At 39.7% G+C, this 13,463-nt stretch overlaps 1 protein-coding gene across 1 annotated transcript in view; it reads right to left on the bottom strand.

Moving 5' to 3' along the window:
• The window catches only part of atp5f1d (ATP synthase F1 subunit delta), a 21,508-nt gene extending 10,363 nt beyond the window's left edge, over positions 1–11,145 (bottom strand). Inside the window, exons 1-3 of the mRNA XM_043721248.1 lie at positions 10,880–11,145; positions 5,282–5,435; positions 2,628–2,716 (exon numbers count right to left, since the gene is read on the bottom strand). Of these exons, the coding sequence (XP_043577183.1) occupies positions 2,628–2,716; positions 5,282–5,435; positions 10,880–11,020 (384 nt within the window). The 5' untranslated portion in view covers positions 11,021–11,145. The remainder of the gene's footprint in view (positions 1–2,627; positions 2,717–5,281; positions 5,436–10,879) is intronic.
• Between the last annotated feature and the right edge of the window lie 2,318 nt (positions 11,146–13,463).

Here is a 13,463-nt window from a genome sequence, read left to right as displayed (position 1 = left end):
CCCCACTCCGGCCTATCACCCTCACCTTGACCTCCTTCCACCTATCGCATTTCCAAAGCCCCTCCCCCCAAGTCCCTCCTCCCTTTTATTTTAGCCCGCTGGACACACTTTCCTCATTCCTGAAGAAGGGCTCATGCCGAAACGTCCACCTTGACCTCCTTCCACCTATCGCATTTCCAAAGCCCCTCCCCCCAAGTCCCTCCTCCCTTTTATTTTAGCCCGCTGGACACACTTTCCTCATTCCTGAAGAAGGGCTCATGCCCGAAACGTCGATTCTCCTGTTCCTTGGATGCTGCCTAACCTGCTGCCCTTTTCCAGCAACACATTCAACATATATCGCAAGAAAAGCTTCCTTAAAAATAATCGCAGCACTGACTAAAATTTGCGAAAGATTTATGTTCAAACAGACCAACAAATGAGGTCTGATGTCTCATGCGAAGTGTTACAAATATCTGATTCTTCCCAGTGTTATGGGGGTGAAAATCAGCCAAGTTTCCCTTATAAAAGTGATATCTGTTGGTCAATAAAGCTAGAGAACAAATTTAAACTACTAACGTAGTGGTTTATATAACAACAAAAAGCAAAGCACTATCATCCAAATTCTCAATGAAAGTTAGGCACAGTAATATTTTATAAGACCTCTAGTTTTATAAGAGTTTCTCCAAAAATTTTTGCCATATTGTTTTAACTAAATTTAATTTAACTGAAATAATTCTCATCAAAAGTGGAGGTTGGAACATTATACAGTGCCAATACTAAACTGCATTACTTACATAAGGGTTTTAAAAACATTTTGGTGTCAAACATGGACTGACAGTAGTAAATAAAACTATCAATACCTTCCTCTAAATACATCAAAAAGTAAAGTCACCATAGTCCCAGAGGACCATAAGACTGGTCATTAGAAAGAGAGGATTAGTGGTGACTTTAACCCAAAGGCTACTACACTTCACATAAAGGGCAAGGTTGAGAAAATGGGATCTTCATGGTGACCTCAGCCTATTGGCAAACCAGCTAATCAGCCTAACCACCCCCAATTGAACAGGTCACTTACATCAGATCTGGGAAAAGTTAGGAATGTAATAGGTTCTAAGCAAGTGAAAGGGAAGGCTTTGGGAAAGAAGTAAAAAAGAAAAATCTGTGATAGAGTAAAAGTTATTAACAACACAAGTTGCAAGGCCATTGGGAGTGGAAATGATGCAAGATATATCAATTGAGAATCTTTGAAATATTTTTGCCTGGAACGCTTTGAATATTTAGTGTTATCAACAGCAAGACTAATAGACTTTTCAAGAACAAAGCAATCAGAGGACAGATAAGAAAAGTGGATTTATACACAATTTTAGTCCTGATATTATTATTGTATTCTATGTTGGCAAGGTCCCCCAATTCATTACAGTTCCAGAAAGGATAGCTCAGAACGTTAAGCTTCAGGGAAGAATGGTGAACTAGTTTCCCTACTTTATTCACCCCACTCCCTTGGTTGGTTGCGATAGCATTAATTTAAATCAAGGAACACTTCTTTCCAGATCCAAATGAACTTCTGTTTAAAAAAAGCTAATTTAACCAAGTCTTTTGAATTAATAAACAGCTTATTAATTACTATGAGAGAAGAACTAGTAATATAACACACAGAAATAAGAGGACAACAGCCCAAAAAGATACAAGTTAAAGAAGATATACAAATTGGTTTATGAATTGTTAGCCAGGAGTGGATAGTCGAATATCATGTCTGTTGCAGTGGAGGTTACCAGCAGGATTAACATTGATAGCTGAACAGTCAGTTTCATGATCCTTAGTACTGCATACCGGTTGAGATTTTGTTCTGATTTCTTTCAAACTGATTGAATTCTAGCATTCAAGAGGAGGGAGGGCCTTTTTGTTGCCTATTTCTCTTATTTGGCTGCTAGTGAGGAGTTCTAGCTTTCAGGGAGAGGGGGTCGTTACTTGCAACACGGTGATAAGGGGGATAATTCTTCAACAATTACCTCTGCAATAGCTATTGAGCTGTCTTCCTGGAACTCCCATTACAGTACTTATTCTTAGAAATCCAGCCACCATAGGAAAGTTACAATCCCACAGCACGAAATAACTTCACAGTGGCATAGTGGCAATGGACCTCTCGAGCAGGCGATTTGGCTTCAAGTCCTACATACTTCCGTGTCGTAACATACCTGAACAGATGACTAAAACTATCTAAAAGCACATTTAATAACAGGGAAAGCTGCCTCTATTAGCATAAATGTTATAAATTTGAAAGGAGCTTTGAGGTTGCTAAATGGCATGGATGAGCAGAACTTCCATTTAGGATTAAGCTGACAACATGCAGTACAACAGACAGGACAGAAAGAAACACCAACCAAACAAATCAAGTAGCTCATACACTAGGAAAAACCAAACTTGTACTTAAATTCATTAACACTTTTCTGAGAAATGTCTCAAATCAATGAACAAGCATGAGTTAGGTAAGCACTGGCCAATGGCAATACAAATTACAAATGACCAAGTTGGTCAAGACAATCTTGAATCACACAATAAAAGCTCAAGTTGTGAGCAGTGCATATAACATTATCAAACCAGTTCAAATTACATTTTCAATCCTAATTAAAATACAAATTTATACTTACTGTTACGTCTAATTCATCTAGAGCTGCAGCTTCTTCAGCCAGGAGCTGAACAGATGAGTCTGCATTCACTGTCACAGAACCACTGCTCACTAGAAACCAGTAAACAACAAATTTCAATTGTGTAAAAACTCTAATCTGTTCTAATCTACCTTGATAATTTCTAGTACATTTCACTTGACATTCCTCTTTCAGCTCAGGACTTCAGCTTGTTTTCATGCTTTTTGAGCCTAGTATGGCATATATTTTTAACCACATCACTGAATTATTATTCTGAATTAAATACCTGCCATTTCAAACAGCACTTTACACTGTCATGGGTTTTAAGACGACAAACTAATACCATAAGGTTAGGTTCAACCAGAGTAGAATGGCAGCGCTCTCTGAAAATATTGATGTGGAGATGCCAGCGTTGGACTGGGGTGGACAAAGTCAGAAGTCACATGACACCGGGTTATGGTCCAAAAGGTTTATTTATAAGCTTTTGAAGCGCTGCTCCTTCATCAAGTGATGTCATACTTAGTCCCATATCAGCTTTCTGCCTGTCACTAAGGTCCTCATTCTCACACTGCTTCACAACCTTTGAATGGAATCAGGCATCACCATCTTTTCAGCATTTCCAAACTCAAACTTGAGTGAAATAAATTAATTCAAGTTTACTTATTTTGCAATTTCAGGTTAAAAAACTGGGCATGAGTTAAGAAACAAAAGCAGAGAATTGTAGAAGTGGTCTTTGTGAAAATGGCAGAGTACGAGCAATTCATAGGCAAGGACTAATGCTAGGTCACAGCAGCTAGTGGAACTTAATTTTAAATAATTCTGGAATTGAACATTAATTTCACCAATTGTAAACATGAAGCTATTAATTGTGGTGAAAATCCATTTGGTTGGCTAATGTTCTTTAGGGAAGGAAATCTGGCATCCTTACCTGATCAGATTAAAAGGTGACTGCAGAACAACAGTAATGCGACTGACTCTAACTATGCTCTGAAATGACCCAGCAAGCCTTTACTGGAATTAGGTATGTGGTACAGATGCCTGCCTTGCTAGTGACACCCACATCTTAAAAGAATAAAGAAAATGACCATTTATTTCCTAGACTACTATTCTACTTTACTGCAACCAGATGTCTTTTAAAAAACAAAGCAGTGCTTCCCAAACATACTCCCACTGTAACCTCATTTCAAGGCTTGAAAATTGTCATGACCGAGTGATGAGGGGAATTGGGAGAGAACTGAGAGAAGGGACCAGGGTATACAAAGGAGAGAGAAAGCTGGTGGAAGGAGGCAGCTAAGTGCAGACGGTAGAGAAGGAGCACATCTGTTATAATCACTCAGAGCTTCATGGCAGATACTGCTGCCTCGGAGCTCGCAACCCCAAAATTACAGCTCATCACCCAACTTTGTCAAGTCCCGGTACAAAGGGAAAAACACTCTTAGGTTAACTGAAGGCAACAACTGCATAATAAGATGATTTAATTGCTCAAATAATCAAAAAACAGTAAATAAATGTTTGAAAACTGGATATAGAAACATTAAGTTGGACAAGCTTAGAGAAATAAAAATTGCAAAAAATGTTTCCTGCCACAATAATGAATTTTAGAAACGAAAACAATACCTAAAGGCAGATAATTTAAAATCATAGAAAAGACCTATATTAAAGGTCTCACATTTTAAGAATAAAAGATGTTGTATTGTACACTTACTGGTCTGCAACAAGTCATTAGTCAAATTCAAAAACAGTGGTGTTACAATTCTATGGTTGCATGCAAAGTTTACATACAAACTGATACTCTGCATTGCAGCAGCACTTGATCATGACTGCTTGGGAGGGAACTTTAGACTTTCATAATAGAGTACATAATGACAAATTGCTATTAAAGCAGTATTCAACATTGCTCAAAAGGCAAATGGATTAGGATTTGAAAAAAAAGGTAAAAGGAAGGGGCATGAAAACTATTCCAAACATCTTCAACAAAACAGCCATAAGCATAGGCCAAAGGACATCAATCTGTGCTGTTATATCTATAATCCAATGGAAGAGAATTGCACTGACACAATTCTTCCATTATATCTTGCTACCAAAGAACACAATTGGCTAAAATGAGTAAATTTGGACTTCTAAATGTTGTGTAGATCCAAGTACACAACTCCTGAGATAACAACGGTTATATTTAAGCTAAAGTTTTATTTTCTGAATTTTATTTTTAAAACTGCTTTCACATTATGCTTTTATTTTCTGAATTTATTGTTTCTATTCTAATATAGAATAATTGTCAAACTAGTTACACATTTGAAAAAGATGTTTATTCATTCCATTTGATTCTTTTTCATTAAACTTGAGATATAAATATTTGTCCTTATAACTGAAAGCTTTTCTATTAGTTCAGGAATCCCAGCTAGCAATCAAACTGCACGCTGTACAAGAGCAGGCACTGTTCAGGTTGCAGAAGGTATCAGTGTGAAAAGGATCAACATTAGCAACAAAAATCCTTCATTATACTGCTGCTCATCTGCTGCAAATAAAATCAGTGTTAATTGTCTACAGTTTACACAGCCAACAGCAGAAATTACTGCAGTTGCACTTAAAAGTTCTCAATTATGAAATTTCATTTTCAAATTACCCTACTATATATATATATATAGGAATTGACATACCAAAATACTTTGTCTGTGCACCTTCTTCATCATACACTGTTACGATTCCTGGTTTTAACACTTGTAACGTGGGTACGTGGGCAGGAAGAATACCAAAACTTCCGGTCAGTGTTGGAACATCAACTTGTTTCACGTTGGCTTCATTATAAAACACCTAAGAACAAACAACAAAATAGCCATGAAGACTGTCGCACAAGCCTCAACACAAATCATTTACTAGAATCATATTAATCACAAGAATATTGAACTGAAACATTTTTCATAAGGCATAAATGTTATAAAAGCCATAGAATTCTATCTTCAGTCTATTCTAAGGTAATTTCTGGTTAAGTATAAAAATATTAGTGTTGAACAATTAACTGAAATGTAACAATGATAATTCTTTTTAAAAAGAGAAATATAGAGATAATAGTTTATCATGTCATTAGCTAATTTTCCCCAATACCATTCCTGGAAACGTATGCACAGCGATCACAAAGACAAAATCAAGACCAGGCATCAACTGTTCCACAGATATTCAGTAAGTTCGGAAATGAAAAACAATCACTTGCGAGGCACAAGAATACAACCAGTACCACTGAAACAATCTATGCTGTTCTGAAAATATATTTAATGGATTTAGAAATTAAAGTCCATCAGCAAAAAAGGATCATAAAACAAGTAGACTTGCTTAGCTGAAAAACTGAAGTCACACTGCCAATACTGTTTGCAAAGAAGTGAAGTGCAGGTAAATGATTTTTGGGAGGTATTGGAATCCCTTGAAAAAAAGGCTATTTGAACAAGCCCACAGGATCACTGGTGCCTGGACAGGATGCGTTTGACTGCATTGACCAATTAAGGTATAGCTTGTAGAGGGATCAACCATCACGAATACCTGCTCATTTATGTCCTCTGTCCTCACCATTCAAGGCTCCAGACATGCCTTTCAAGTAAAGCAGCTATTTACCTGTACTTCATTTAATTTAGTCTATTGTATTCACTGTTCACAATATGGTCTCTACATTGTGGAGGAAAAACACTGGCTGAGTCACCACTTTGCAGAACACCCAAGTCCTGTCCACAAAAATGACCACTAAGAGGGTCCTGCATCCTTCAATGCAGGAAAAAAAAATCAGGTACATCAACATTTGACAAGGAAAATAGAGGATTACCTCTTGAGCATGGAGGCTGGTGGGTGGAAAGTGATGACATACAGAACACTACCATAGTTCTGGGAGAGAAAGGGGAAGCAGTAAGAGCAGGTCTAAGAATAGAATGGAAAGGTCAAGGACTCCATCAGGAATTTCCATTGTGGAAAATAAGAAGGCATATCAGAAACACTGGTAAAGGAGTGGCTACCTCAGACGCAACAGGGACATAGTGTCTTAGAGTTGGGACAGCCTGGAAACAGACCCTCCAGTCCAACTTCTCCTTGCTGACCAGATGTTCAAAATTAACCCGGTCCCATTTTTCAGCATTTGGTCCATATCCCTCCAAACCCTTCCTACTCATATACCCATCCAGATGTCTTTTAAATATTGTAATTGTACCAGCCTCCACCACTTCGTCTGGCAGCTCATGCCACACATGCACCACCTTCTGCGTGAAAAAGTTGCTCTGTACATCCCTTTTGAATGTTTCCCCTCCCACCTTAAACCTATGCCTTCTAGTTTTGGACTCCCCTACCATGGAGAAAAGACAATGATTATTCACCCAACCCATGCCCCTTATGATTTTAAAAATCTCTATAAAAGGTCAGCCCTCAGCCTCCAACGTTGCAGGAAAAATAGCCCCAGCCTATTCAGCCTCTCCCTAGAGCTCAAACTTTCAACTTCTGCAAAACCTTTGTAAATGTTCTCTCCACCCTTTCAAATTTCACATCTTTCCAAGAGCAAGGTGACCAGAATTGAATACAGTATTCTAATAGTGGCCTAACCAATGTTTTGTACAACCACAACATGACATTCCAACTCCTATACTCAATGCTGACCAACATTTGAAGTGTCATAACATTCAAGGTTATGGACCTAATATGGGAAAGTAGGACTAGTGTAGGTAATAATATTTTTGGTGGTATAGATCAAAGGGCTGAATGGGCCCCTTCTGAACTGTATTGATTCTATGACTCTAATACAGGTACTGTGAATACAAAAGCAGGATGGATGGGAGGACTTGAAACCAAAGCTGCTACAGGGATTAGTGGGTTTAGAATGGGTACTAGTTGATTTCCCCCATTTCGGGAGATAGGCCAAGAAGTCAAGCAAGTATAGTCTCAGAAGTGAAATATATGGATGGGAAAAAAGCAGAACTTGGAAGCAGAGTTAATGATTCCAAGAGAGAAGGAAATGACACCAACAATTAGCAATGCACTGGAACAAAAAGGTTACAGAAAGGACCTGCACAGAACTGAAACAGAAAGCAAAGAAACAGGGATCCCTCAAGCTATCTGATGCGGTATGGAGATGTGGACAGATTGGATGATGAAAAGACGGTCAGGGTCAGGAAACAATAAGTGAACAAGTAGAATCAAGATAGGGAAATGTGAGCAAAAAAGTGGGCAATAGTGTTCCACAGGAATAGGGCTGGGATCAGTTTCGACTTCACAACTTACGCACTTCAAGTTCCCCTCCAAGCCAGTCACCATCCTAACTTGGAAATATATTGCCGTTGCTTCACTGTCACTGGGTCAAAATCATGGAATTCCTACCCCAATGCATTGTGGATCAACCCACAGGAGGTGGACTGCAGCAGTTCAAGGCAGCAGCTCATTACCACCTTAAAGGGCAATTAGGGATGGGCAATAAATGCTGGCCACCCAGCGACACCCACATCCTACAAATGAATAAAAAAATTAGGTCATATGATGAATAGAAAGAAATATGAGTGGGTGCCGGAGGATTGAAAATTGGAAAAGAAATGTTTAAGGGCATTCCATTAGTTACAGGTCAATGATTCAACAGCAATAATAATATTAACAGGAAGGGTTTTAGAGACAATAATCAAAGTAGTATCAGAACTGGGATAGATTCAAGTTAACTCAGGAGAGCCACCATAGGTTGACAGATTGAGCTTGACTAATTTAATTGTAATTCCAGCAAAAAGTTCAAAGAAGATTGAGAGGCGAATGCAATGCATGTTACCTAAATGAAATCTGACAAAGTACCACACAACAGCTGGTTAACAAAAAATTGCGGGTCACTATCAACTTGAATTTAAAAATTGACTGAAGAAAATAAAGCAGCAAAAAGTGACACGATGATTTTTCTTCCCAGATAACAGGATGGTAGACAAACAGTGGTGTTCTCCAAAGGTCAGTGCTAGGATTGCTGCTTTTAATACACGAACGTCTTGGAAATCAGAAAAGAATGTAAAGTTTTAAAATCTGTTGCTGATACTAAACTTGCAGGCAAAGCTCACATTGAAGACAAGTTGACAAGACAGTCAAGACTAGCAAAAAGGGCAGATAAGTGGAAGATGACTTTTAAAACAGCAAAGAGGATTAATGAGGGCAAAGCAATGGATGCAATCTATTTGGACTATAGTAAGGTGTGCAACAAGTTCCTCATGGTAGGCTGGTTAGCAAGGTTAGATCACACCAATTAGAGACAGAACTAGCTATTTAGATACAGAACTGGCTGGAAGGTAGAAGACAGAGGTATTGGAGGCTACTTTTCAGACTGGAGGCCTGTGCCTAGTGGTGCGCCACAAGGATTGGTGCTGAGTCTACTGCTTTTTGTCATTTACATAAATGATCTGGATGTGAACATAAGAGGTATGTATGGTTAGTAAGTTTGCAGATGACACCAAAATTAGAGGTGTAATGGACAGCAAAGGTTACCTCAGAATAAAATAGCATCTTAATCAGATGGGCCAATAGGCTGAGGAATAGCAGTTTAATTTAGAAAAATTAGGTGCTGCGTTTTAGAAAGGCAAATCAGAGCAGGACTTATACACTTAATGGTAATGTCCTGGGGAGTGTTGCTGAACAAAGACCTTGGAGTCCAGGTTCATTGTTCTTTGAAAGTAGAGTCACAGGTGGATAGGATTGCAAAGGCATTTGGTATGCTTGCCTTTATTGGTGGTGCACATATGGAATGAACTAGCAGAGGAAACGTTGGAGGTCAGGAGTTTCAAGGCAGCAATGGAGGAGCCCCTTCTCTCCCTCCAATATTCACTACCCAAAGCCAGCTGAAGAGTTGTGATAGTTCGAAGCCAAAATATGGAGCAACAGTCAGGGGAAAATGTTTGGAAATGTTTTAAAAAGTGAGCTGGGATAGACGAACCTGGGGCTCACATGCATCAATCTTTAAAGGTCAAAGGCATCTTCAGTAAGTAGTTAACAAAGCACATGATCTTACATTTCTTAAAAGACTGTACAAAGCAGAGAAATTTAGCTAAACCTTTAAAAATGTTCTGTTGTGGCCAAAACTAGAGTACTGCATCTAGCTATGACCCCCTCTTTTTATATACTGTATAATGCATATTCATGAATTTTATGAGCACTCAGTTTGTATCCCTGCATGTAAAGCATTTGAAGTCCTCACCTTGGCTGTCTCCAGATTCTCCACCACTAAAGGATTAGAGTTACTAGAATATTTCCATGAATGATTTTAGCTCCAAGGTTAAGTTTGAGGAGCTGAGCTTGCTCTGCTAGGAAAAATGAAGGGGAGATTTGAGAGAGACTGATGAAACTATAAATTATAATCTCAGTTATGGGTAAAAGCCACAAACTAGGAGCTTTAAGACAAGGTGCACAAGAACAAGTAGTTTACTTTTGAGGCAAAAGTTAGCTTTATGCCTGCAATGACTGTGGAATAGGAACATCAAATGATTGCATAAGAAAATTAGACAGACAGTTGATGAAAAAACTTCAGGATTATGGCAAGGGAACAGTGGAATAAGAAAGACTGGATTACTCTAGAGTCAGGGTGGACTTGATACATCAAATGGCCTCCTTTGGACTATTACATACATGACATTAATAAATAAGCTGTCAGAAAGGGCAAATTCAGTTAAATCTGAATAAGTATTATGTTGTGTATTTTGTTAGCAGATTAAGCAAGCCACATGTTGCTTGGACGCAGCCTGCGTAGAATCAAACACCAAATGATTCAAGGGTACAGATGCAGATTGCAAATGCAGAACGAGTTTAATTTAAAAAAAAACCCAAGCACTAATACTATTTCCAGAAAGTCAAAATTTAACAGTAGAAAGCTCATGGAGAACCTGTGTGGAATATTGGTTAGGCTGCACTTAGATGTAATGTATGCAATTATGAAAAGGACAGTCACCAGAATGATGCATGGATGACACCAGAACTAAGAGATTCTGTTTTCACAGGAGCAGAAGGCCGAGGAGATGACCGGAGGAAAGTTTGTGTGTTTTTGGTCATGTTTATCCGAACTGAGTTGCCCCTGTCTGTTGGAAATAGGACAGGCGGCAGTAGACTGCAGTTTGCTCACTTCCCCAAGAAGCCAAACCTGCCTAACACGGCGAGAAGAGACACTTTGCCACAATAATAGAGAAGTAAAAGCGAAGCTCGTGCTTGACCGAAGTTGTCCGCATTCGCTGCCTGCAGCCCCGGAGCTGGGAATGGCGGCGTTAGGCCCCGGGCCTTACCTCGGTGGGGGAGGCGAATGTAAAAGACATCTTGTTAGCTGAGGACGTCGCCGCTTCGGCATAGCACCTGATGAGTAACCCCTGCCGGAGCAGGTGCAGTCTGTCAGGACGGACGATAGAGCGGACAGCAGCGGTGAACATAGTGCAACGCGAGGCCTCTGCCTGAGTAACCGACCCGCAGCTCGACAAGGACAAGCCAGCACCCAGCCTGCCCCGCGACAGCACGCATGCGCGGTGCCGCGCTGCATGCTGGTCTTTGTAGTCCCTTCACCGTCCCCTGCACTAGAGAGAACTACAACCACTGATACGATTCGGAGATGCCGGTGTTGGACTGGGGTGTACAAAGTTAAAATAAATCACTCAATACCAGGTTATAGTCCAACAAGTTTAATTGGAAGCACTAGCTTTCGGAGCGCTGCTCTTTATCAGGTCCACTATTTTCCACTATCTTCTCCAAGTTTCTTACTTGGTTTAAATAATCTCAGCAATTCATATTTTAATTATTTACATTGTAGTCATTGTCATTAACATCATTATCACTATTTCCTCTCCACCCTCAACAGATCAAGTTGGTCTGGAATTCTGACCCGACACTGATATGGTTGGCTTATTTTTCACATGAGAGTGATGGTTGCCTGCTATTCCTGAAACAGTTGCACTATTCTGTATAGTATTTGATGTAGTTTGGTTACCTCTGGCCTCCATTCAGTGATACTCATAATCAGTCTCACTTTTTGGCTTGATTAAGGTCAATGTCTTTTTGTATTTCCTAAATGGCCCTTTGGGTGTTATGAATAGATATGATATTGGTTCATGTAGACTATTTCCTCTGCTTTTCTCTGTCATTACCGGACTTTCTAACATGTTTTCAATGTCATCAGTGTTTTTGCACTGTGTATAGAGTTAAACATAGAAACAAGGTGCTATTCTGCCCTTTGAGCCTATTGCACTATTCAATATGATTGTGTCTGATCCTTTATCTCAACACCATTCTATCACATTCTTCCCATTCTGCAGGACCTTTAATGTCTAGAAATCTATCGATTTATTCCTTAAATATATTCAGTGACTGAGCCTCCACAGCCTTATATAGAAGAAATTTCCACAGGTTCACCACCTCTGATTGAAGTAGCTTCTCTCCTCTTCTCAGTCCAACATGTCTACCTTATATTCCAAGGCCGTGCCTCTTGTTTTAGATTCCTGACCATGGGAGGCATCATCCCTGCATTCAGTCTATCCAGCTCCTCAGAATATTAGATGTTTCAATGAGGTACCCTTGCATTTTCCCAAATGCCAATGAATACAGGCCCAGATGTCTTAATGTTTCCTCACGTGACAATCCTACCATCCTTTTGAACCTTTGTTGCACTCCTTCTATGTCAAATCAATGTTTTCTTGGGAGAGGAGACAAAAAGAGCACACAAAACAGAAGAGCCACTTTTTGGTGTGTTGTTTGTCCATTTCCTTGAACTCTTACAATAGATTAGATTACTTACAGTGTGGAAACAGGTCCTTCTGCCCAACAAGTCCACACTGACCCTCTGAAGAGCAACCCACCCAGACCCATTCCTCTACATTTACCCCTTCACCTAACACTACAGGCAATTTAGCATGGCCAATTCACCTAACCTGCACATCTTTGGACTGTGGAAGGAAACTGGAGCACCCGGAGGAAACCCACGCAGACACAGGGAGAATGTGCAAACTCCACACAGACAGTTGCCTGAGGCTGGAATTGAACGCGGGTCTCTGGTGCTGTGATGCAACAGTGCTAACCACTGTGCCACCATGCCGCCCACAATAGTGAGAAGTACAAAATTAAAAATCACACAACACCAGGTTATAGTCCAACAGGTTTCATTGGAAGCACTAGCTTTCAGAGCGCTGCTCCTTCCTCAGGTGGTTGCCTGATGAAGGAGCAGCGCTCCGAAAGTTAGTGCTTCCAATTAAACGTGTTGGACTATAACCGGGTGTTGTGTGATTTTTAATTTTGCACACCCCAGTCCAACACCGGCATCTCCAATTAGTGAGAAGGTTATGTTTGGCTTGAGATTGGATTTTCACATTGGTAAATCTGTTTTTTTTAATGTCCTTTCATTAGTAATTCATCTAATGTATACCTATTGTTTAATAACATTGTTCCAAAGCTGAGTAATGCTAATTCCATCTACATTCTTTGACAAGTAACCTTGCAGTCTTGATTGGCTTCACTGCTTTATCATTTGACTGGTCAAGTACAGACTTGACATCCAGGGCAGTCACATTCACCATGCCTTTGAAATTTGGTTCTTTTGTCCTTGTTTGAACCAAGGCTGTAATGTGGTCAGGAGTTGAATGGTCCTGGCAGATAACAAACTGGGTATCAGTAATCAAATTATCGCAAATCAAGTACTGCTTGGTAGGACTGTGGATGACACTTTCCATCACTTTACTGATGATCAAGAGTAAACTGATAGGGCAGGAATTGGCTGAGTTGGATTTGTCCAACTTTTTTTTGTACAGGGCATACCTGGGCAAATTTTCCATACTGTCAGGTACATACCAGTGTTGCAGAGGTACTGGAACAGCTTGGCAAGAGGTACAA

The sequence above is a fragment of the Chiloscyllium plagiosum genome, chromosome 31 (assembly GCF_004010195.1).
Source record: "Chiloscyllium plagiosum isolate BGI_BamShark_2017 chromosome 31, ASM401019v2, whole genome shotgun sequence".
NCBI lineage: Eukaryota > Metazoa > Chordata > Chondrichthyes > Orectolobiformes > Hemiscylliidae > Chiloscyllium > Chiloscyllium plagiosum.
The sequence above is the reverse complement of the archived record's forward strand: the minus strand, read 5'-3'. Positions and strand labels throughout refer to the sequence as shown.